At 30.3% G+C, this 27,060-nt stretch overlaps 1 protein-coding gene across 1 annotated transcript in view; it reads left to right on the top strand.

Annotated features, from left to right (window-relative positions):
- The window catches only part of LOC105677859 (homeobox protein Nkx-2.4-like), an 85,334-nt gene extending 62,560 nt beyond the window's left edge, over window positions 1–22,774 (top strand). The window contains exon 4 of the mRNA XM_012376738.2: window positions 15,168–22,774. Coding sequence (XP_012232161.2) covers window positions 15,168–15,512 — 345 coding nt within the window. The 3' untranslated portion in view covers window positions 15,513–22,774. The remainder of the gene's footprint in view (window positions 1–15,167) is intronic.
- The last annotated feature ends 4,286 nt before the right edge of the window (window positions 22,775–27,060 follow it).

Here is a 27,060-nt window from a genome sequence, read left to right on the forward strand (position 1 = left end):
ACCTCCAATTTGGCTTATATTCAGCCTAAATACTTATTTTATCTAGTAAATAATATTCCCAAATGGATTTTTGGCGCAAATGCCCCCTCCGCCACCCAGCCCTCCCCCCCCCTCAAAGGTTCAAAAATAAAACTGTTTTTGTTAATTATTTCAGAAAGTATTCATTGTACGGAAAAAGTTGTTAAACAAAAAATGAAGCTCATAAAAAGCTCTACAAATAAGGTCTTATACATATTTTACCTAACTCCAATATTTTAATCTTTTAACAATTAACAGTCGCCATATTGGATCCGCCATTTTGAATTTTGCAATTTTGACAACAGATTTGAATTCAGCAGCCCAAAAAATCTTAGGATATCAAGTTTTATGCAAATCTGTTGAAAATTAGTGGAGTTATTTAGAAATGTACATATATGATACATTACTACGTTTGGCACTTTTTTTTGTACATATATGATATATTACCACTCAACTGATTAATGATGCGAAGGTGGGGTAATCGACAAAAATTTTACAATGAAGTAAGGCAGCTTTTTAACGAAACATTTCGTGATTAAAACACTGGTATTTCAAAATCTACTGTAGAACGAACGATAAAGCGTTTTGAAGAAACTGGAAGCGTAAAAAAATCACACAATTCCAGGGAGGCCAGTATCAGCGACTAGTCCAGAAAAAGCATTGGATGTTGCACAATCCTTTATTGAAGATCCAAACCTTTCCATCTGTAAGAACATCAGCAACATGACATTAATCCAATATCTGTACATAAAATTTTGAAACAAATTAAATTTTATTCGCAAAATTCTTGTGCAAGAGCTAAACGATGATGATTTTGATCGTCGTATTGAATTTTGTGAGCTCATAATGCAAAGAATTGACGCAGAACCCAACTTTCTATTTAACATAATTTTCTCGGATGAAGCAATTTGTGAATTCAATAATCGCATCAATAGACACAACTATAGATTCTAGTCTGATACTAATCCTCACTGGATGTTAGAGGCACACACATAATATCTAGAAAAGTTGAATGTTTGGGCAAATGTTTTATTAATGAATGTTTTAATTAAATAATGTTTTAATTGGTCCATTTTTCATTAATGGCAGCAAAGATATGCTGAGAAATCCAATACTTTCGGCAATAATTGCGATCGTAGGTGAGAACTTTGAGCAGACATGGTTCTAGCAGGACGGTGCAGGACCGCATTTTAATAGAAACGTTATTAATTATTTGAGCACAGTTTTTCTTAATTGATGGATAGGCAGAAGAGGAAAGATCGAGTGGTTATCTCGATCGCTTGATTTATCGCTGCTTGATTACTTTCTGTGGGGTTATCTAAAAAGTAGAGTGTGTAAAACAAAACCATGAAATCAGGACGATTTTCGCTGTCGAATCTTTGAAAAAGCTGCGTTCATTCTTAATGATTACATCAGAAATGCCGTGTCATCTTTTTATGATCGAATAGTATATTGTCAAGCGGTGAATGGTAGGCAATTTGAACAATTACTATGATACTTAAACATCAGCAGAATGTGTTTGCTAGGCCAATTGTCACACATCCTAATCAAGGATCAGTTTTTATTTTAACGTCCTCATAACCATCACAATCTTGCCTTCAATGTCTAAATCACCCGGCGATCTTGCCTTCGTTGGCTGGACATCTGACCATAAAAACTCGATAACTTCGAAACGGCTGACCCAAAGTGGATAAAATTATAGTGTTTTGAGAAGATCTCAAGAAGGGCTATAAGAATAATTAATAAAAAAATAGGAAGTTCCATTTAAAAAATTTAAAGTGATCTTGCCCTGATTTTGGTGACGTCACCCAAGGTCAAACTAGATCAATAATATCAATAAATAGATCTTTTTAAACCCTACAACTTTTATCTGAAACATTTTCTTGTAAAACTTATATTTCTCGAAACATTCTGGGGTCCCGATCTTTTTTATACACCCTGTATATAAAGTAATGTAGATTAATTTTTTCAAAAAATAAATTATTGTTTTTTCAAACATCTTCGATATTATGACTATTATTATTGCAAAATAAATGGATTTATATGTTAAAATGTTGAGAAAAGCGTAAAAATTTTTCAGATTGTTTTATTATTTAGTTTGAACATTTACTCAAAACTTACAATTATGTATAATTCTTTAATCAATTTGAAAGTTATTTAATTTTTATGGCAAAATTGTGTACCGATGTAGACTAACAAAATTTCAACAAGTATACAAAATTTTATTTAGAAAACATTATGATTGCAAGCAAGTAATTGTAAGTAATGCGGATGCCACAATTATTTGCAAATTACAATAATGTCTCTTTCTTTTATTAATTTGTAGAAAAATATTAAGTACAAACATTTCCTATAATAAAAATTTATGTTAATTTATAATAATATAATTCTTTGCATAATCCAAGTCTATTTATTTGACATTTTTATTATTTTGAAACTTTAACAACATTTAGCTAACATTGTATACACTTGCAATATATATATTATATGCAATATATATATTATAATAATTATTGCCTTCTATTGTTTAAAAAACATAAATTTTGATAATAGAGCAAAATTTTCAGTATAATCATGTTGTTTGCTTTACATCGTACTCTGGACGATTAGAAATATTTTAAAGCAATTTAAAAGTATCGTTTTGTGGAAGAATTACATTTATGTATAATTTTTTGCATTATGAAAGTTTTATATTATCTACATTTAACTATGATAAAAGATTATTATACATAAATTATACAAAAACAATTTTATCTCAATATGTACAACAAAATATGTACAACTTAATCTTTGTACATCTTGAAAAAAAAGAAGAAAATGATAAACGTATGAGTAAATATGTTGAGAGTATTTTTTAATTATTTTATAAAAAAATCTAAAAATCGTCAAAACAAGAGAATTAACACTTTGCGGTCTGGCGACAAACGCAACAACTGTTGCTTTAATTTGACGTTGCGCGGACGGCTGTTAACTATAGCGATTTGACAATATTCTATTTATCACACAAAAATACATATCTATCCTTGAAGATCTACTTTCTTGTAGATAACCAAATACATAATTACTGAAGTTTGTTACTCGCAGACTTTCCTTATAGATGATTACAAAAATAAACATAAAAAAATAGTGTGCATTTTATGAGATAATGAGTTGATATCTCAGTTTTATCAGCTAAACACACATATAGAAGTAGTAAGTATAGACTACGCATTCCCTATCTTATGCCTAAACGACGGATGATCCAAAATTAGAAAGAAAGCGCAACGTTAAAGTTTTTAACTCTTATATGTGAGAGAGAAAACATTATTTAAAATTTCTTTTCTTTTTCTAAATTCAATACCATTTTGAACGACATGAGCAGTCTATAGACACTTACACTCTACGTCTACGGCTAAACATAAAAAAAGTTTTTTAGCACACATAATATTTTTTATATTTTTTTTTATTTTCTTAGCATAAGTATTTTTTTGCGTAAGTAAAAGAGTAATTTTCTAATACATAGTTGTGTCACCATTTTCAACAAGAGCTTAAAAAGATACACACAAATTCTATGCTATCAGATTACTACAATCACAGTGTACTTCTCTTTTAAAAACAAGAACATCTTTAAAAACAAGAACATCTTTTATCTGCAATCTATCGATATTTTTTAGACATTTCTCCTATTCTTCTAATAGCGTAAATTTTCATAAAAAACAAATCTCAATATCTACTAATATTGTGGGCTTACAAGCAAATAGCGGGACCAACAAGGGAACCTCGCAAACTTGAAAATTCTGATTTTGATGAAACTTTACACACAAGTAGAAAAAGGAGGGAGGGTAAATAGATGAGTTTAAAAATTTTCAATTGCTGCCCAAAAATGATTCTAAAGGGTGAAACCACCCCTCATATGTATAATAGATCGGCTTTTTGCTTTTCACGATATATGTATTTCAAAAATTATTTAAGATATCAAAAAATGTTCTGTTCAAAAGTTTTATGGTAAAAACACCTCTATTTAATTACATTAATAAAATTTTAAAAAAATAATTTTTGAAAAAAATTTTGATCTTTTTTATTTTCTCAAACGTATAAAACATTTTTTGAACTGACGTATCAAACGTATCAAACGTATCAAATATTGAAAGAGTTATACTCAAAGATTCAAACATTCGTGGAGATATCCAAATGAATGTATTATAGAGGGAAAGAGGTAATTAATTAAACGGAAGTGTAATTAACTAAAAAGTTTGCTATAAAAATTTGTGTAATTAACTAAATTTCGATGTAATGTCACTTTCTTTCTCACGATAATTTCTTTTGCTGAACAAAAGAAAACACGGAGAAACGTTGAAAGATTTCCACCGGAACCTCTTGTTTCCACGTCGAATGGAATTCAATGGATCTTATAAATGTACTGCTTCTTTTTAAATATAATACCGACGATTGTTCCGCTATTGTATGCGTAATTACATTACGCGAAGCGTAATCGGTGTGCATTCACGAGACATTATATCGCGCGATGAAAGTTAAACGAGTTTCGCTCTATATACTCGTTTATTGATTGTGTATAACGTCGCATTAAGCGATAAATTAACATAATTTTATATACGCGTAGCATTTCATACAAAACTGTTCAGAATATAATAATTGATCTTAATCAATCCAATTTTAATTTGCCATTCTCTTTATATTGTAAAATGAGTACATAATTTTGGAAATCAATATGTATTGTATGTATTATTTGACAAATTGTTATATTTTAAAATTTTACATACTTGGTTGTTATTTTTTTTTTTTTTTTTTTTGTAAGTTTCTAGTATCTACTATTTTGATAAAAATTATAGTGAGCAACAGATTTATTTAAATTATATTTTATACAATATCAGCCAAAAATTATTCAAATTTGAAAATGTTACGTTTCTTATTTTATATGTCAAAGAGATAGGCATTAGAGTAAAGGAGTTACAAACTGTAATAAGTAATATGAATTTGATATTTTTGTGGTAGAAAATATTTCTAATTAATATTTTCTTAATCGATAAAAGAAGTGAGAGAAAACTTTTGGACACAAGTAATATTCTCTGGAATTAACTGCAAGAAAGAAAATAACGAACAATTATTAAGTCGCCAAATGGCAGAATGAATTGATGTGAGTAGTGCAATGATTTCAAGTCGGTCAGCAAATCCGAATAAAATTTTTGACGAATATTTTTTCGTTAGAGTATATGAAAAGTTTTATCTGGCTGGCAATTTTTTTTCTTGTTAAATATATAAATTTGTTAATGAATGCACGATATATTCTTCTTAAATATCAACGTAAAACGTAAACATAGACAAACGTGAACAAGTACATCATTTTCAAACTAATCTGAGAATTGTGCCTACGTTTTGAACACATTCGGAGTAAATAATGAAACAATCCGTGAAATTGTTGCTTTTGTTAATATTTGCCATGTGATCCACATATCTTTAATAGAATATCGATGCGACAATTTAGTGTGATATTGTAAATTCGTTTTCGCCAACAGTACATTGTCATCACGGTTGGTCCAATCGAGTTGGATTGAGCTTGCGTATTGGTCCGCAATGCGCAATTTGGGCCTAGGTCTTCGCAAAGGCATTACTATTCGACTCCCAACAACACAAGCATTTTCGCCGGAAATCGTTTAACGCACGTTAAAGTGGCTAAAGTGGCGTGACGCGTGACGCGCGCGCGGACCGGCATGCGTTTAGCGTAATCGTCACTTTGTCAGCTTGAAGTGCACGGCATGCCGTGCACTTATGCTCTCGCGTGAACGGCAACGCGCGCGAACGTAAGTTCGTACCGGCCACTCAAATCAAATCGGTCATATACCTCCCGGGCACTCGACACTGTGCGAATTTGCATAAAAGTGTCTACTCGTGCGACAAAAAAAAATTCATTGCCTACATAAACCTTCTCGCCGCGTTCTATTCATTGGTCGGCTTATATTTCTCTCTTCCTCGTTTTTTTTATATGTATTCATCGTAGCTTCATATGTACTCATCGTATTCATTTTTTAAAAAGTGCAAGCAAGGGTAAAAATATCACAAATCTAGTTAGCGTGTAGTATATCAATATAAAATTAAAAATATATGTATATAATATAAGAAAAAAATTAGTGGCAAACAATAAATCGCACTATAAGTTCATAATTACATAATTTCCAGAGTTCAATAAATGTCGTTAAAAAATTTAAGAACGGATAATAATTATAAAAATAGCAATCAATTTAATATGAAAATAAATGTCACGTATTATTTTCTAAATATTTCGGATTACCGATTTTATATTTAGTGACTAAAAGTTTATTATACAAGTAAAAATATGCAACAGTTTAGAGAAATCTTTTATATAGCATTTTGTATGTGTAGTAATTTACCAAATTTATTCACTATGTACTACTATTACACAATTATATTGTAGAAAATTGAATACTTAAAAGGTCTTATTTAAATATCTAACATATAAAAAAAGTAAATTTTACGGAATTTAAAAATTGTTTTTTTTTTTAAACACATATAATAGTAAAGCTCCATATGATAACAATCAAGAAATATAATAGAAGAGCATTAAGAGCAGGATGTTAGTGCTAAATTTTTTTAATTTTTCTTAAAGAAATTAATAAATTAGTCCACAAGAGACAGTTAAATTGTACACCGATCTCAGATCGAGATACCTAAAGTGTACGAAATTTTAAGTACATTGTTCTCATATATCGAGAAACTTAATGTACATATAGGAATTATTGGAAAGAAAGGAAGAGAGAGAAAAAATATCAGGGCGCGAGTGGCTAAGCCGGGAATTGAATCCGGGTCTTCCGCTTGCCGGGAGAATGTTTTTTTTTTAATTAAAAAAAATATAATTTACTCAAATTAGAAGATAAAAAGTAACTAAAAGGAAAGTGCCTAACACATTTCTCCACTTGATTTTCTTTTATACATTTCCTTAGCTCTTTTATCATTGAAAATAGCCTAAATTGCGTAAATATATATATATATATATATATATATATATATATATATATATATACATTAATCTCTTTGTAGCATGCTTGATGCACAGATTACCAAGATTATATTCATAAATAATAAGTTCTTTATAAGATTGTGCGTTCTGTTTGACCATATAGATAAATGATATATAATGAGATAATCGAATAAACGAAAATCAAAAGATTTTGAAAGATGACGTTTATCATCAGCGGAAAATCACGATTGTCAAGCGAACAAGGGATGCTTATTTTTCAGCGCGATCGTATTATTAAAGTCTCACTGGCAAGGAGATCGAAGAGGAATGTCGTGTACTGAATGTTGATACAGCTGAGTGGTCGTTCTGGCAGGTATTTGGTCTGCTTACTCCGGCTTCTGTTTGGTATGCCGTGAGATTCGTTGGGGTTGACGTACAGAACAGAACAGTCTCTCCGCACCTGCAGATTCTGTGCGCGAATACAATATTCTTGATATTTCTTGAATCAACGTCCTAAACTTTTAATCGGATTCATAGAAAAATTTGGATCTTTCCTATTATATTTTAACATAGCTGCAAGAGTTTCATATTCACAATAATAAAGTGCTAACCGATAAAAGAATTTTTTTTACGAAAGAAATAAGTTATAATATACAAATAATATACAGCTAATATATGTATAGATACAGTATTTACTTAAATTAATACATTCAATCAATAAATATTTATAGAGATAGATTAATAAAACAAATTTTTTAATTATCCTAATATTTTTATTTTTAGTTCCAAATTAAAAAAAAAAGTATTTTTTCTAGTCACTTTTTAATTTAATTGTTGATTTAAAAATTTTTTTAAGTGATTAAAACATCAACTGCTGTTTTTATAACAGTATATTCTAATTTAAAGTATGAAAAAGAATAGTTTAATTCTTTTTAGATATACGTATAATGTGTAACAATATTAGTTACACAATGCATCATTGAATTGAGCAGCTAACAGTATGTTATGATAAATCACATTAAGAAAAATTATATATATATATATATATATATATATATATATATATATATATATATATATATATATACAGGGTGTCTGGCAATAATCGCCCCACCGGTCATGTACAGGTAGAGGAGGTCAAATTGAGTAGAAAAGTCCTTTACCATTTTTTGATTTTTGTAATAAGTACTAAGTAATTAACGAAAAAAGATTGGTGAATCCGTGCAAGTAAAGCGCGCGCAGCGAGAAGGACATCCCACTGCTATGCGATCACTAGGCGCGCGATGAAGCGTTGGGAGGAGCGCTCTACAAATGACAATGGCAACATACGAGCGGCGCGTAACGCTAGATCCTTGTGTCCTAGTGATCGCGTAGCAGTGGGACGTCCTTCTCACCGCGCGCGCTTTACTCGCGCGGATTCGCCGATCTTTTTTCGTTAATTACTCAGTACTTATTATGAAAATTAAAAAATGATAAAGGACTTTTCTACTCGATTTGACCTCCTCTACCTGTATATGACCGGTGGGGCGATTATTGCCAGACACCCTGTATATGTTACCGTCAAAGCCAGAAGGATCGGCAATCCTAAGATTATTACAAAATCTTTATAGATTATACAATAAATAGATTAATAAATTTTAATATAATACAATTAATGTAATACATTTTAATATGTTATATATATATCAGTATCAATATTAGATGGTTCGGTCAAGATTTGACCATCTTCAATAAATTATCATTTCCGCTGTCGAATCACACATAAGATGTCCTGATGTTATAAAGTGAGGTCACGTTATAAAAGACTGTGAATTTCCGATTTGAAGATTTAATAACAACAACTGTTAGTATCGGCAATTACAACAATAACATTGTTATATATTACATCGATATATATTACATATTAATTGTATTATATTAAAATAATTTATTAATCTATTTATCGTATAATCTATAAAGATTTTGTAATAAGCAACAACAACCAGCGTGGCTCGATATTTTCATATAATACATTGATAATTTATTATTATACACGAGTTCAATTTTTTATTTATATATGAGCACCTCAGAAATAAACTGGGTTAAGTCACATTTTCTCGAAAATTGAATTATTGTTATCACAAGACTCTGTACTTCAATTTTTGCCCAATCAAAAATGTTTTCAATGAATATTTTCATTTCAATAGAGATGTTGACTACATATTGTTAAGTCACATTAAAATCATATTCCGTAATCACAACTTCATTTTCTGAAACATGTCGAAGTTTGATATTATATCTGAATACAAAAAAATCTGCAAAACATTATATATAAGTATTTTGCTGAGAGCATATCAAAAGCGAAAAATCTCTTTAGATCCTTCTCCTGAAAAATTATGTTCATGTGATTTAACACAGTTTTACCTCTGCGATGCTCATAATTTTTAATTTATATATATATATATATATATATATATATATATATATATGTATATAAATATTTTTAATTTATTATTATATAAAAATATTTATAATCTACATATATATATAATAAAATAAAAATATATAAATTCTCAATGTCGTGAAGAAGGAGATATCCCAAACAGGTTGTAATTGCTTAATAAATTCTTCTTTATTCCAACAAAATTCAAAAATATATAATATATATAGTATAGTGAAGTAGACTTTCTCAATCGAGCAATAGTAGTATGTCTTTAACCGCTTGAGCGTAAGGCCTTTTGATATTATCAGTGGCGGATTTAACGGTCCGCAAATCGACATTTGCGGATCGGGCCCCCGCCGCTCCGGCCCGAAAAGGGCTCCCATAAAAAAAATTATTGATTAACATTTAAAGTAACCCGGAGTGGCGTGTAACGCATAAAATCGTGAAATAGACTACGGTACTCTTAATTCTACTATCAAAGAACATAAACGCAATGAGAAGTATCAACTCGCTACGTTTCATTTTCAGGCTAATTGAGATTGGTTTCATTTGGAGTAGGCGACAAATTTTAAAAGCTACAAATGGGAAAGACAGAAATTTCGAGAGCGAATTTAGTCATTAGTCACCAGATTCAACATAATTGAGATTCGTTAAAATACACGAACACGTTAACAAGTGTTAAAAACGGGTCCTACATAAAAATGGGCCCCTTGTAACGTTTGCGGACCGGGCCTTTTTCCTTAAATCCGCCACTGGATATTATCATGGATCAATTTGATTGACCTTTTTTCTTTGAAAGTGGACTTTTTTCATTTAACGTTCCTCAAATGGAATAATTCTCTGACAATCAACCGTGACTATTTTATCCGGCTAAAGCAACTCGTAAACTAATATACCAATCCGACCAAATGCAGAGCACAACATTTTTGCTGTGAATATTGCATTTTGGCATTTATGTAGACGATTGACCAGGAGTTACCTAGAATTTTTTTCCACTTGGAATTGTCGTAGTAAATCCATTTCTTATCATCGATTATACATATACATATATTGTCACTTTCAACTTCCACTTGTTTCAGCCGATGCAGAACGCCTTATAAGATACACTTTTAAGATAAGCCTTATAAGGTATCTTATAAAATATGAAATTGCGAGATACTTTATCGCGTCCAATTGTAAATCACCCAGCTTTTATAAGAACGTCATTCATAACTGCCAGATAAATGGCACAAAGTCATCAATAACAACAAGCTATTTTGACGATTGAAAATATTGTTCTTTTTTTTTAAATAGGGCTTTTTTTTAAATTCAATGTCTATTTAAATTTTTTAAATAGACATCGAAATTGATAAAAAAAGTTGGATTATTTTTTTGTACACACATACATACATCTAATATGTACTTATGTGTGTTGAAATTGGTTTTTCTCATTGTCAGCAAAAATATTGATAGTTTCCGGGTAGTAGTTTCATAACTGTAAGCAGTTATGAAAAAAAGAAATGCTTTTTGCAAACTAAGCTTTATGTGATCAAATAAATAATAGAACTATATTCTTTAGTTAATTTCAAGTGGGATTTTTAATGCAATATAAATTTGAAGTTAATTAAAAAAATATGATATTAAAAATTGAAAAAGTGCAGTAAAGTAAGTATAATTTTTTCCGATATTTTTGCCAAGAAAAAGTTAATTCCAAATTAACTCAAAAATTATTAAAAAGAACTCCGATAATTTTTGGAATGCCCTATATATGTACATATACAGAGTGAAAGGTGAAAAGATGTCTAAAATAAATTTGTATAAATTTGCAATGAATGGACAGAACAAAATGAATTAAACGTTATTTTGTAGTGGAAATTTTATTCATTTTAATACATATAATATGAACGAAGTTATAATAATTAAATGATTACAATAAACATTATAAAAAAATGCTACAAATCCTTGAGCGTCCAGACAAATTTGTAGCATTTTTTGTCATGTTTATTTTAATTACTTAATTATTGTATACTTTTTTCATACTAAATGGAATAAAATTGGTAGGTTTTCTCTATAAAATAACGTTTAATTACATTCTGTTCATTCGTTGCAAAGCTATTTACTTTAGCTATTTACTTTACCTTTCCAATAGTCACTCTGTACATATTCTTGAAAGCCTTCAAGTCTGAATTGCAAATTAATTGAACAAAATCTAGAAAAAATATAAAATATCTATGTCTTATGAATCTTTGTATTTGTCAATCCGTATTTAATTCTTACAAGAATTTATAGTTTTTAAATAGTTTTTATTTTATAAAATGTTTATTTATAAATATTAAATATTTGTGAATATAAATTTAATTGTTGCTTATTTGTAAGATAAATTTCATAAATGTGTAAAAATCTAACATAGAATTTTTAAAACTATTATTTACATATAATTGAAAATAAAAAGAGTGATAATGTTAGTACAAAAGCTAATGAACAAAGCGTAAGTTTATAAGCGTATCTGATATGCATATAATATTATAATATTTTGAGTTACACTTATTTAGTATATTGTTATTCCTTTTTTTTCAGCATATTTTTACTGGAAATTATTTAATGGTTATTATATGTGAAATGTCGAAGCGTTTGACTGTTATCATTAATTACAATAAAGATCTTATTTGACAAATCGATATAATTCAAGATTAGTAAACTTTGAATTCTTATAAAAGAATCAAAGATTATTTACATGAATTATATTTTAATTCAAAATTATAATAAATTGTTGAAATAAAAATTTGTAAAATAGATATTTGTAAATTATTAATCTCAATAATTAAATAATAATGAATGAATAAGAGTCTGTAATTAATGCTCTACGCTTTACGCTCTTAATCATTAATTGCAAATTATTTTACTATCATGAATATTGGCTTTAAACTGGGCAAATAATGACTACATTGTAGGACGATGCGAGCCGGTAGCCAGTACTGTTTATTCGTTACGAAAGTCCATCGTACGTACCGGACTTTTCTGTCTAGTTGTAAATGCTGATCACGGAATATCGTGTGGGTTAAGTGTCTTACCGGGCCTACCGCGCTGCGCATGTTTGCTCGGAACACAGGAGCGCTTCACCGAAGTCTTTGCCGACAGACGTGTTCCGCGTTTGTTTTCGCAGCGTCCATCGAATCGGGAAATTGCACGGTACATCTATGTGTGCGTATGCGTATACGTGTGTGTACTATAGAGTGTACGCTTAATGTGCCTACATTTGTGCTAAAAAACTTGGACAAATGATGATTTTTGATAATCAATAAGAAATCGTAGTCGTGCGTGGCGTGATGAACGCATAGTCGTGAGTACATTTGTTTTAAATAAACAAGTTAATCTATTGTCTCTTTATTCACAAATAATCTTAATCAAAGCTTTATAAAAAGTCAAATGATAGCAAATTATACTTTAAATAAATTATCGTAAGAGTTTCATAATTATCACACATAATTCATGATAAAACATTACTAAAATAAAAATTATAAAATTATAATTTCAACAATGATCTTTGCAGTATGTGGCTTGTGGTTGTGCGGTGAACAAGGCAGTTAGCGTTGAAAATCAACCTAAGTTTTGTAACTTTTCATCTCTGGGCAGCTACAAACAACACGCATGTCAGTGATATCTGAAAGACGTTCAAAAGACAGCATTTTTTTTACGCGGCGTGTTATCTATGCTAATTATATATCTATACGGAAATATTTCCGATTAAAATAATTTTACTTTTTGTCAGTTGTTCTATTACAGATATTTAGATAAATTATTTTAACATTTCGCAATAAATATTAGCATTCTCGTCTCAGCGAGAATTTTAAGGTTACTTTCAATAATATATTTTCAACTTGCAAAAAATTAATTAAAAATAATTTTATATCACAACGCTTAGATTTCAATTAAATAGTTACGATAATAAATATTAAATATTTTCAATCTTTTTTTATTATCTTTGTATAATTATCTTACATCTTTATTTTACTGTAAATAAATTCTAACTATGTGTCTAATTATTTTGATAAAATTTGTAATAATACAAAAACATCAACGAAAATTCATGTTTTTTATCATAATTGTCAAAATTATATATATAATAGCTGTCAAATTTAATATATTAAGTTATTTATTTTGCTTTCAATTCTTTATACTATAAATATGAGATTGAGTCAGTAATTAACATTATTCATGTTATTTCTGATACTGAGCGGTGTGATTCGCAATAGTGTTAATTTTGTTTCAAATATTGTTGTTTGTGTAATCAATCTTGATAGCAACAGTGAAATAAATTACATTAATAATAGTTTTGTTAATAATGCAGCAAAAAGAAACAGATTTGTTGGGTTCCCTAGTTTTGGTATCCGATGGCATATCAATTAGTATTATTCAATCAGCTCGAATTAATTTTACAATGTTTCCAACATTACCATTGATATCGATGCAACAAAATAACTATACCTTTCTTATTTTTAAAGAATTCACATATTTTTGTTTTTATCACATAATTAGTAGCACCTTTACGGAAGATGCAACTTGCAATAAACGTATTTATTGCAAAAAACATATATTAAAGGTATTCCTATTTAGAACTTAAAAAAGATTTTTGCATTGTTTTGAACATTTCAGCTTTCAAAATAAACTCTTTTCACTTAAGCAATAGCACATTCATAATTAAAACCGTTATTGTCATATCAATCAGCAATATATATTTTGTTTAAAGTGTTGTATTAAAAAATTGAAAGACGAGACAAATTTTTTATATTAAGGGGCTATATACACCTAGAGACGTAAAAAATAGGCCTTTTTCTCGATTTTTTTTTAAGAAACGTAATGTATGTAATTATTCCTAGTTTTTTTACTTTAAAGTACGTTGTTACAACATGTTTCAGAATAAATTTGAAATAGAAATTTTTGAAAATGGCGGAGATATTGTCCTCGGCGCAAGACCATGTTGAAAAAAGGTGCTCCGCGGTATCAGATACAGCTCGTACAGGACTTGTTTGAAATAAATCAGACTAGAATTTTCTTAAACTGTATAAAATTATCTAGCCTTTATCGTGGCCGATTTTTAAAATATTGATTTTTGACAAAATGGCGGCCGTTTAAATAAAAACAGTGATTTTTAGGGTAAAAATCGGTCATTCTTTTAGCTGCAAAAAAAAATGAGGACTCTAAAAAAAATCCGCCACGATAAAGACTGCCTTTTTTGGTGTAGATTAAGCCCTCCAAATTTCAAGTAAATCGATCCAGCCGTTTCCGAGATATTTCTGGTACGCGTTTTTAAAACATGGTTTCGAGAAAAACGCGTTAAAAGTTTGACATTCCGATAAAAACGTTGATACGCGCTTAGACCTTTTTTGCTATATCTCCGACAATTTTCAAGGAATCATTTTGAAACTTGCAGGGGATATTCTCAAGATTTTATACTTTTCGAATATGCAAAACACAAAAAATGCATTTTTTCAAAATTTCTAGGTGTATATAGCCCCTTAAGGAATACGAAAATTTATAAAGACTCTTAAAATATAAATAAATATATATGAAGAAATTTGGAAAAAGATTATCTAATATTTTTCTTTTAAAGAAATTCCAAAATAAATCTTTTTGGCGCTTTTGATTAAATTATCCCTTTAAATCTATATTTATATTAAAAATATTAGGAAATAAAAAACTAGAAACCTAACATATATAATTTGACACAAGCATTGATAACATTAAGAATCAAACGTCAATCTTGGATTGTTTCAGAGCGCGAGTTCGCCGCGACGGGTGGCAGTGCCGGTGCTGGTGAAGGACGGAAAGCCGTGTGGGAGCGGCGGAGGCGGCGGGAATGAAGGTAGCCGCGGTGGGCCCAGTGCGGCCTTGGCGAGCCCGGCGCCGCACATGACGGCGGCCTCGAGTCCGCACGGCACCCACCATGCGGCCACCTCAGTGTCCCATCACTCGGTCGTGGCCGGCGTCAGCCATGTGATGAGCTCAACCCAGGGTTTGCAGCACTGCTCGTACACGCGGACCGGCGCGCAGCAGGGCATGCAACAGCAACAGCAGCCGCAGTGCGGCGCGTATCTACCATTGCAAGGCCGCGCTTGGTAGTGCGCGCCATCCGCGGCGGGGGCCGCGGCCTACGCCAATCCCTCCGTCGCGGGCCCATGGGCCCTCGCCGCGGATCCGGCTGCTTGGTACGCCATACCTGACGACAGTCCTTAGGAGGGACAGAGAAGCGCGGCTGTGGTCATCAAATTGTGTGCGGTACGAATGGACCGCAATGTGGAACGGGATATTGCAGGATGAACCTGCGCTCCGTTTCCGACCGCTTATCCGGCCGCAGTGTGGTTTATCCGTCACAGCAAATCGTGCGTTTTTTCAGTGCTATGCGGTAAATTCGTTCAAAATTGCATAATTATTATCTTCCCCTTTCTCTCATTCTTCTCCTTCATCACTTCTCTCTCACCATCTTTCTCTTATTCCCTTCTCTCTCACTCCCCCTTCCATTCTCTCTTTTTTCCTCCCTTCTTGCTTATACAACTGCGCTTACAGTTACCAAGGGGATAGTCTGTAATTGGACGTATCCGCATAGTCACTGATAACACACTACCTGACCATATGACGATGGGATGTGACGCTTGTAATTGACAATCGATGGGTACGTACTCAGTGATTGTAGGGACTATTAGTGTGATAATTTGCAACCATCCCTATGGTTAGTGAGTATGCGCTTGTGGTTGAAAACGGGCCAACTATGTTGATATTATGACGAGAACACTCGAATCTGTATTGTCAGAAATACATCATTATAGTGATCACTGATGTGATTTTTTTCTGCCAACACGTAAATTAATAACGAATATTTATTAAGTCATCAATCCGAAATTCTTAACTTTATAACAATTGTTTTATATGAAGATGGATTTACTGCGAGTTGCGTCTTGAAAAGAGACAGACATTGTAAATCTTTCTGTAGACGAACAGGGGGCGCGCCCAACAGGAGTACATACATCTCAATAATACTATTTGCGATGTGATTCACATCAGCCAATTTCGAAAAATACGTTTGTTTTTTTTTCGAAAAGAGAGACCTTTATAATCCTAGTCTATTTTATCATTTTTTTCGTTGTGTCAAGATTTCAATATTTAAAATATCTTATTCGAGTCTAATATGTTTAAATTACATTTGTCAAATAGCGCTCTTTACTCATTTAAAATAACAGTTTTCAAATCGTTTGATGAATGAAGGATGTATACAGTATATCTGAAAAATAATCACGGATTGATATTATATATAAATTCCAACACTGATCTTATATGAAAAAATTGTTTATTTTATTCAGAGTACGTCTCTTCGGCATTGATATAGGGTTGAGCACAATCAACTGATACACGGATAGATTTTTAAAAGTCTACTTTTGGAATTGCTTTGAGAATCCTTGCCATGGCTGTTTGTCTCTTTCATCGAAATTTCGAGTTTTGAAAATAGAAAGTAATCGCACGCAACAAATCAGGTAAATTTGTTTTTGGCCAAAAATTGAGAACAGATCTTCCATTTGTTTAAATCATTGTCCAAAATGTTGTAAACTGCAAATTTTGACACGTTAAATTTCTCTACCAGTATTTACACAATCACATTTGAATCGATTGCCAATATTTGATGGACTCTCCATCATTTTTTCTCAAAGTCATTATTAGACGCCTTGGTTGTTTGCCGTTCTCTAGACCTCTCCTCCCTTTTCTATATCTTGCAAACTATTCAAAAACTCATGTATGAAATGGACAATTTTTTCCATAAACTTGTATCGACATTTTATAACAAAACTTTTGATATTGGCAATTGCTTTTCGTGCTGCACTAAGATATCGTCAGTTTGACCGCTGATAACTTGTATAATGTATGCTCATGAAATACGAAGTCCGCTAATAAAAACATGGAGATTCAAAACTCCACTAATTGTCAGTAAATGATGCTTATAGAAAAAAATTAAAAAACTTAATCCGAGTCCAACATACTGTATATATCTTACGTAAAACAATAGTAAATTTGTAAAAATTTATAGATTTTTTTCTTTTCTGTCTCTTGATCATCAGATAGAAAAAAAAATAATTACAAATATTTTTTTCCATAAAAAATGTTAAAACTTATATTAGTTTGTAATATTATAATTGTATAATGCAAATTTATTTGATATTTATTTGATGTTTTAATATGAAATAAGAAATATTATAGATTGTTTTTAAATTTCAACGACTTTTAGCTAATAATTGTATAGCTACGAACACGTATGACGATAAAAGAAAAATGATGATATAAAAGAAAGGAAATAACAATAAAATATTAACAATATTCTGATTCTAATGATTTATTGGAATCAGATAGAAAAGGTAATCGTCAATAAGAAGTGCAACAAAATCGAACAAGCGAATGAACGTCATCAAGTCTATTTATTGTTAGCTGCATCATGTTACACTTTTTACACTCACACAAAATAAATATATTTGAGTAAAAAGAAAAAAGGAAAAAGAGAGGTTAAAAAAACGAAAAAATTGCAGCTGAAATGGAGAGATCTTGTATTATGTCACAATCGCTAGATTCTCTGGATTACGAACAATCTTCAAGGCTGTCTGACGAAAAGATCACATATAAGAAATAACATAAGGAGGGATACGGTTCGGTTAGCATTATAAAGGCTTCGAAGCGGTTTGACTGTTCGGTTGACGCTTCGAAACATTCTAGCGATAAATATGACGGCATGAATAGACGTTATATATTTTCGCTCTCAGCTCGCTTCCAACGATTTCATTCAAATAGTAATATGACTGCAGTGTTTGCATTTGAATGTGCAAAGTGCGAGAAACTATCGTATATATGTGAGGAATGTGTTGTTACGTATCAAACTCATGTCTATTGCAATAGAAATACGGAAATATGCGATAAAAAACGCGAACAATTACCAGGCCGATATATTATATGCGTAGCATATATTTGGTAACATTGATAACGCGTGCTAATTGGACCGCTTGGACGCAGATAGCGTTGGAAGCGAAAACATTGGAAGCGACAAGTGGATCGCATCCGAAACCGTATAATGTATGTTTCCGCGAATTAAGAAAACTAAAAAGTATCAAATAGATATACGATGTGGCGCGAAAAAAATCGGCATTTCTTTTGTTTATAATTTTTTTTATTAATTCAATGTTGAGAATTTTTTTCTCCAAAATCTTGCTTGAATGTCATGCGCTTTTTAAAATGACATTTTAAAATATCTAATATTAAATATCTTAATAAATAATGGAAGAGAAGTTAAATCGTATTAAAATAAAATGCATTCATTTGTCTTTTGATACAATAACATTTAATTTAATTTCTGCTAGAAAAAATTAATCTTAAATACGCCAATAAACACTGTAATTACAACTATAAAGAGTAATTCTTTAAAGGCAAATAATAATGAAGAAGGCAATAAGAATCAAAAGTATGGTCGGAGCGCAAGAAAAGTATAGATTATTATTTTTTTTATTATTACATTATAATATACATTATTAATAAATATAGAAAGAACAAAACGGTTCGGCAATAATTTCGAGTCTTCGTTGATTTGAGAAATTTCAAAGAAGGAAGAGAAAAATTCAAATATTAGATAAAAAATATAAAAATAAAGAACGGTTAAACTCAAATAATTACAAAACCAGATCTCACTGATCGCACCTGCTGCATCTCGATTGGCATTATTACATATTGGAACAAATTATAACCGAAATATTAAATTTTTTATATATTGATTGATAATAGTTAATAATTCTTACGTTGCGACAATCGCATTTCTGATTTTTTAATGCCTTTTTCATCATTGCCTGCAATTATAATTATAAATTCTGTAACTACAAAAGTACAAGTGTACACACAACGGATCGTTGCTTTATAGTATTAATTAGAATTTGCAAAAAAACTAATGAAAATTTCTGTATACTTGTAGAATCTTCCTATGCAAATAATTGATCTTTCTTAGTATCAATCCTTTCATTCCAATATAGGCCTTTTTGATTTCACTAATTATAGTGAAAAGGGCTAAGACTTATCAACAATTTTCTATGAATTGAAAAAATAATTATTCCATGAATTAAAAAATATTTTATTACGAATATTTCTTAGAGTTCTTGCTGGAGCATACTGAAAACAGGAACTTTGACCGGCGGGTTTCAGAAATTGCGAAATGGCTGTCCTTCTGACTTTTGAAAACGCTTAGGAATAAGTTTTTACAATGAAAATTTCGATACACGCGCGCGCGCGCGCGCTATCGTCATACAAAAGAAAATAATAAATGGTAGTATTTTTATTTTTTTATAAAAACACCTCAGAATAACCAATAGAAAAATCGTCATTTTGTTTAAATTATTAAAAACATATTTATTAATAAATATTTGAGAAATTTCAACAGACAAGCTACTTTATTTTGAAACAACTTATTTTTTAGTGATTTAAAAAATTTTAATCTAAGTTATTTGCTCTTTGAAATTATTTTAAAGTCAACGTGATTTTCAAGTGGAATAATGTATTTATTTTATTATAATATAAAAGAAATATTTCATAAAAAATCTTTTACAATTAAATTTAATGACATGCAAGAAAGTATGATTTTCTCACTGTTTATTTATATCATAAAATGCCACAAAGTAGATTATTCTCTTCTTTATTCGTGTAGGTCTACGAAGATACATCAAAGTAAATTTGTCGGAAATGTGAAAATGTAGACATGGCAAAAATGTAATATAAACATGTCATAGTCGTTTCAAAAAAGGTATTTTCTTCCATTTAAAAGATTTCTGTAAAACATCGTAGGTTTTCAAATTGTTCAATTCAAATTTTTGGTCAAAGTTTTCGAATTCAGAATGACAAATCTAATATAGCAGAGTTGAAAAATTATTCGATTCTCATTAGATTAGATTAGATTATCATGTGATTTCTGAGGGGTTTTATGGTTCCTCAAGCTTTACATTAAAATTTTAAATTTCAAGAAAAATTATTTTTATAACACGCAAAGTAAAATTTATTGTATTCTGAAATTTTAAGTTACAAATTATATTTAAATAAAGGATTAACAACTATTTTTGAATTTTATCACATTTTATCTTAGATTTTTTTATCTTTTATTCTTAAATTAAAACTTATTTCTGAATCTTCAAATTAAAGATGTCTAAAATTTCATGAAAAAGTTTGATATAAAATCTATTGTGCGAATCTCTAATTGCCACATTAAATTCCCAATTTAAAAGTCGAAAATTTTTTGCCATCAAATTTTGATGACAGATTTTGAATTCAACGTATTAAAAACCGCGTACAATTTTTACGTAAATTTATTGCTTCTTCATAGAAAACATCTTTGATAATAAAAGAGCGTTTTCGTTTTTTAAGAATAAAGAGATTTACATTTATAACTGAACACACGCAAAACATATTTAATAAAAAAATATAATTTTTACATGTCAAATTTGTATGTCAGAATTTATATATTTGGCTATTTGCAGAAGTTCCTCCGCTGTGCGAATCAAACAACATTGTGTAAAGCGCACTGCGGCGTTAGAAACAAAACACGCATGGCTACAATGGAACGGCGAAACGGATTGTTCGCTCGCGAATTACCATTGGCTGTGTCCACTCGACAGATTGAAACCCGTCGATTCAAATTACGAAATAGTACACCGCGTCGCGTGATTGTGATTCGGTTTCATCGAACGCCGACATCCGAGACACACTCGCCAAGTGACATTGTCGCTCGGAAAGTTGCTTCTCCCAGACAATGCGTATGTTCGTCAAACATTCGACCAATTCCTGTGCGTCCCGTATTTACGCGAGAGATTTCACTGTATTGTCATACGTAAATGTATACATTGTCGAGCCGACATATATTATTTTACCTTCGCGACATAATATTTTTATGCGAAAATTACGACAATCCGAAAAAATCCTCATAATTTATGAAAATTTGCAAATTAAAGTTTAGCAAGTTTTTACCTCTTCAATTTTTGAACGTTAATGATGCATATCTATATATATATACTTTATTTTAAAACAAGTATTTTCCAACAATAAGATTTTCACAAAACACTATATATCTATATATATATAAGATTCTGAATTGAAATTTTTGGTTAAAACTTTCCAATTCAATATAGCAGACCTAATATAGCAAACGCAAGTTTGGACAATGATTCTATTCTTACCATACATGATTTTTAAAAGTTTTGATAGCCTTTGAATTGAAACTTGACATCAAAATTTAGGCAAAAATTTAAGCATATATATTATTTTTATAAAATACAAAATAAATTTTATTGTATTTTAAAATTTATTTATTTTATTTACATATCAAGTTTAAATTAAATGTCAACTATTTTTTAATTCATTCATATTTTACTTTAAATTTTTTTATCTTTTATTCCGCAATGAAATAATTTTATGTTAATTTTAAAATTAGAGATTTGTCAAACTTCTGGGAAAAAAATTTTATATAAAATTTATTGTTCAAATTTCTAATTACTATATGAAGGCGGAGGGAGAAGAGAGACTATATGATTCGGAATTTCAAAATTTATTATTACAGAATTGTATTCAATGTCTCAAGAATCTTTGAATAATCGTTACATAAATTAATTTAATTTTTTATAGAAATTATTCTTGTTAATATAAAGCATTCTTATTGATTATAATCATTAAAGAGTCAAAAATTTTTAGAATTTTCTTTTCATTGAATTTTATTGAAATTTTATTACATTTACGTAATAGATATTCCAAACACTTATTTAAACAGAAAATGAAATCCTTTGGTTGAGACGCGAATATCGCACGACTATTAAAATTTTATCCTCTACGTAACGCAACTCTTTTGAGAGTAACAATGCCCGAAAAAGAGTGCTTGAAAATTTTCTTTTTAAAAGTACGACAGTCAAAACTGAAAAAGAAATGCGAGAAATCGACATTTTGAGACTCGATGAGTGTTTCGCGTGTTCATAAAAAAATCTTAGAATATGTGTAAAGTTTACAATTTTGCACATTTAATTGTAAATGACGCTTACATTGTAAATACGTGTTTGTTATAAATGACGCGCGTGCATTTCACGCTACGAAGAGAAACGCAAGCGTGTCGACAACGAATTTCTAAATCTGGCGAAGACGTTCATTATACATAAATTGATTTAGAGAATGTGCATTATCGAACATTACAATATAATGATTACGCAAGACAAACAAAGTATAGAATTGACGATAGTGAGTAGCATATCATGGTCAGAAAATCAACTAGAGATTATTATAAAGTTTTGTAAATAATAAGAGAGATTAAAATAAAACAATACTTATTCAAACATCAACGAATCTTGTCTGTGTCTTCTTATTTACATTTCATGTCCTTTTCGCGTATCTTTGTTTCATGATTTTATCACAAAGTTTCAGGCAATAATTGAAATATGTGATCAACAATGCTTTTTCACGCATTTGAAAATCGAAGTTAATTTGATGTGAAATATTTAACACAGTCTATTTCTAATGTGGAAACTTTCATATTTTTTATATAATATTTATTCTACAATAAATGAAATTGAAAAAATATTTATCTGCATATACAAAATAAAAATTTTAAGCAATTTAGATAATTACTTGAATATTTGTTTTAATTATTTTGAATGTATTATACATATATTGTATGATAGCACCAAATTTATGTGGGGAGAGGGAACGAAAGTATTAATTTTTTATGAAGTAAAAGTTGAAATATACAGGCAAATTAATAAAATTGAATTAAAGAAAATTAACAAACGTATTGATTTTATTTTGTTGAAATATTTAATGGCTACATTTAGAAGTCGAATATTCAATGAAATATTTTTAGAGTACATTTGGGCAAGAAAAAGTTTTGTTTCTTTATAATCTTATTTTTCTTTATAATCCTCTTTTTTTACTTATTTCAAAATATAGCTTAATTGCTATATAAATTAAACCTGCTAACATTCTTTAGCAACTATAAATTTTCGAAAATTAAGGTTAAAAGTGGAAAGAAAATTTTGACTCGGATTTGTTTCGAATACATAACATGAATATTAAGAAAAGCTCTGATATGTATTGTATAAATAATATTAAGTTCCAGACTATGTTAAGTACAGTTATCTTATACATTATATATATGAGCAAGTAATATTTGTACCATAAAAAATCATAGTTTTTCTTGATTAATTGTTTTGGTGCGAATCAATAAACACGTAAATATTGTAAACATTTTTATTATATTTTACACTCATGTACACTTCTGTTTTCATATTTTTCAAATAATAAAATTAAGTTTGTTGCTACTTATTTGTTGAAATAATTTTTCAACAACATTATTTTTTACTTTATAGTTAAAGTATTGCCTTTGGAGAAGCTAAACTTTACGCTTAACAACTCCAACAAAAGTACCGCCGAATAGAATTCAAAAATTCTATTTACATTTCTAACATTATTTTGAACATCAATATTAATTCTGCGATATAAAATTAATTGAAAAAATACAAAAGTTTAATTATTGGTTGTCATTTTGTGGCAATTGAACATAGCATTATTTATTAAAATACGAACTTTTGTGACTTAATTTGACGTTAAACTAATATATAACGTTTTTGCTTGCTTCTGAATTAATATAGAAGATAATATGTTTGCGTGATTTGTTTAAAAAATTCAAAATTGAAGAAATATTAATATTTGGAACATCAAGATATTTTCTAATTGCAAATATCTAAAGGCTATTATACTTGATATAAAATTACATTTCTTATTATTCACCAAGATATTCCCTTATCGCAAACTATATATTTATTAATACTAATTCTCATTACTAAAACATTGAATATACGCATACATGTTTATTGTATAATATACCAATAAATTAAATTTTAAAAAATTTTTGTAACGAAAAGATAAAATACGCATTAATTCTAATTCTCCTTCATTTATTAGTACGTCATTGAATAAACTTGCATGTCATTTGTCAGCAGGCAAATAAATAATTCCTGGTTGGTTTAGTGTATTGGAAAAAACGCATAGACATATTAAATCCTCTGGACTATATTAATTCTTATCGAGTCAACTTCAGCTTTCTCACAAGTGCTCTCGCATAGACGAGGTGTACCATTCACCAATCAAAATGCGAACCATCATTTAAGCGTTAAGAATGTTTCATTACATCTCTCGCGATTTTCGATCACTTCACCTTGACGACGCGCTTTCGGCAGCCAGATAGACGCCATGGTAACACCCCTGCATGAGGGGTAAACTCCCTCGCAAAAGCTCTGGTGAGACAAGAGCAGAGCGCATTGGCCCCGTAACGTCCTAACCCTCTTAAAGTGCGACGTGTATCTACAATTATTAAGGTAAGCCGATCTTTCCGACGATAGGTGAAGGTTTAATGCCGGGTCTGCAGGTACGATGGAGCGGAGCGAAACCGACGATGAGCAGAGTCAGTCGGTCGTTATTGGATATTTTACGAGGGGAGAGAGAGAGAGAGAGCACAACTTCAACCCTCCCTAAGGACTAAGCGGGAGCTGGCGATTTATTAAATGCACCGTGACTAATTGCTCTCCGGCGCGGCGTGGAGAGAATCGAGGTTGTGCGACGCACGGCGTTGCGAATACACGTGAACGCTTTGAACGCGCCGGAATATGGCAATTTGGAATACGAATTATATATTTTATATACAGTATATTGAAAAGTGACGTAACCGGCATAATTTTTATTTACAACCCATTCACAAAATAGTTCTGGTGGAGAACAAGACAACTTAGTTAAATCAGTTAAATCTGATATTTTATATCAAAAAAATATAATGATAAAATGTAAAATATTTTGAAGAATTTTAAATGAAGAAAGAAGTTGTGTGTGTGAAACACACATTGCGTTTTGAAAATGTTTTGGCGTCAGTTGTCAGAATCTGTAATACAATTAGAGGATTTTTATTCAAAACATTGAAAATGATTATAACTTGACCTTTAGAGATCGATCCAAGGTCAAGCTAATATTTCATCTCTTTGTCCCCGTTTAAATCTTGCAATTTCTGTCTGAAACATTGCTTTGTATCTCTAATTTCGAGATATTTCGAGTTCTCACTAAAAATGAAACATTCTGTGTATATATGCTATGTAAACAGATGTGTGTATGTGTACATTCAAATCTGAATTTAAATACACTTGATTTTCGTTTTGGTTCGCAAAAATGTCACTAATAAAAGACTTAAAGTTTAGAATGAGTCGAATCATTTGATTTTGTTCGAAAATCGGTGAAACTTTTTCGAACGCTAACTAGAACAACGATCCCGCTTCCGATCGAGGCTTACATAGAAAGAAAAGGATCGAAAGATAACACCCTCTTCGCGTGTTGCTATGCCAGCGTATTGCTATGTGTGTGTGTGCACGTGTCTACGTGTCGCGTGACATACGACGAGAGATCCTGATGATGACAGGCCTCCGCTTCTGGTGGTCACTCTTATACAGTGGTATCCCATATCGCACCCCACGGTACCCTTCTCTTTCTCTCATTCTGGCCGCCATTATCATATTTATTAACTGCCGCTCGCCGCTTATATCTACACCTATTCGCTGCCATTCCTATATAATATAATCCGTGCTAGTGACAGCAGCACGTGACATAGCCTACGATCAACCATCTCCCCGCTGCACCGGTTGATCCACGGTTCTCGGCCCTCGGTCTGTAGTTCACGCCCTTATATTCCTGCAGATTTGTTGTCGTTTGATGCGATTATACCAGGGATGTGTGTTAAAGTTTAGGCTGGACTGTCTCCGTGACAACCGTGAGAGGACTCCGAAAAGTTGCGAAAAGTATACACACATTTGTGAGTTCAAGTTTTCACAAAGAATAAGAACATTTGATTCAACAACGGATAAGAATTCTCCAAGTTTAAGACAATAAATCTAACGATTTATAATACCAAAGATATTTTCTTTCAGCAATTTCAGAAACCTACCCTAGAACGAATTAACGCCATTTCTTAAAGCGACGAATATGTGTATATTAATTAATAATAAATTTAGAATTATCAAAATTTAAAAAAAAATATTACGTGCCTGCACTTTTGGTTAACGTTATTATATGGCATAAGTTTACATTACGGGATAAATGCAACAATAATAATCGCAATGTGATTGGCATATTTTTTTTAAATCTATCAAATAAGAAGGTGTATAGAGAATGATGAAAGTTCTATTGTATCAGGAGTGTGTAACTAACAGTAGGCATTTTGAAATGCTTTCGAAATGCTTCTTATTTCCAAAGTATTTATATATTATTATTTTAAATTTATTGTTTTATTGGAACAATAAAAATAGAAAATTGAAAATGTTTAGTGTAAAGCAAATTTTCTTAATTACCTTTCAAATATTTAAACTCGCAGGCATTTTGCGCGCATCTTAGCTACAAGCATATTAAAAATATATTAAACATTAAAAAATATTAAAAACATATTTAAGAAAAAAATATATTAAAAAATTTGAAATAAATTCATGTAACAAACAGATCAATATATGCAAATTAAGTTTAAAAAAATGCGTAAATACACACTCAAACCATTTTTCGATTTTCAGAATTTAATAATTATAATCTTGGTAAACAATTT

The sequence above is a fragment of the Linepithema humile genome, chromosome 6, assembly GCF_040581485.1.
Source record: "Linepithema humile isolate Giens D197 chromosome 6, Lhum_UNIL_v1.0, whole genome shotgun sequence".
In the NCBI taxonomy this organism is placed as follows: Eukaryota; Metazoa; Arthropoda; class Insecta; order Hymenoptera; family Formicidae; genus Linepithema; species Linepithema humile.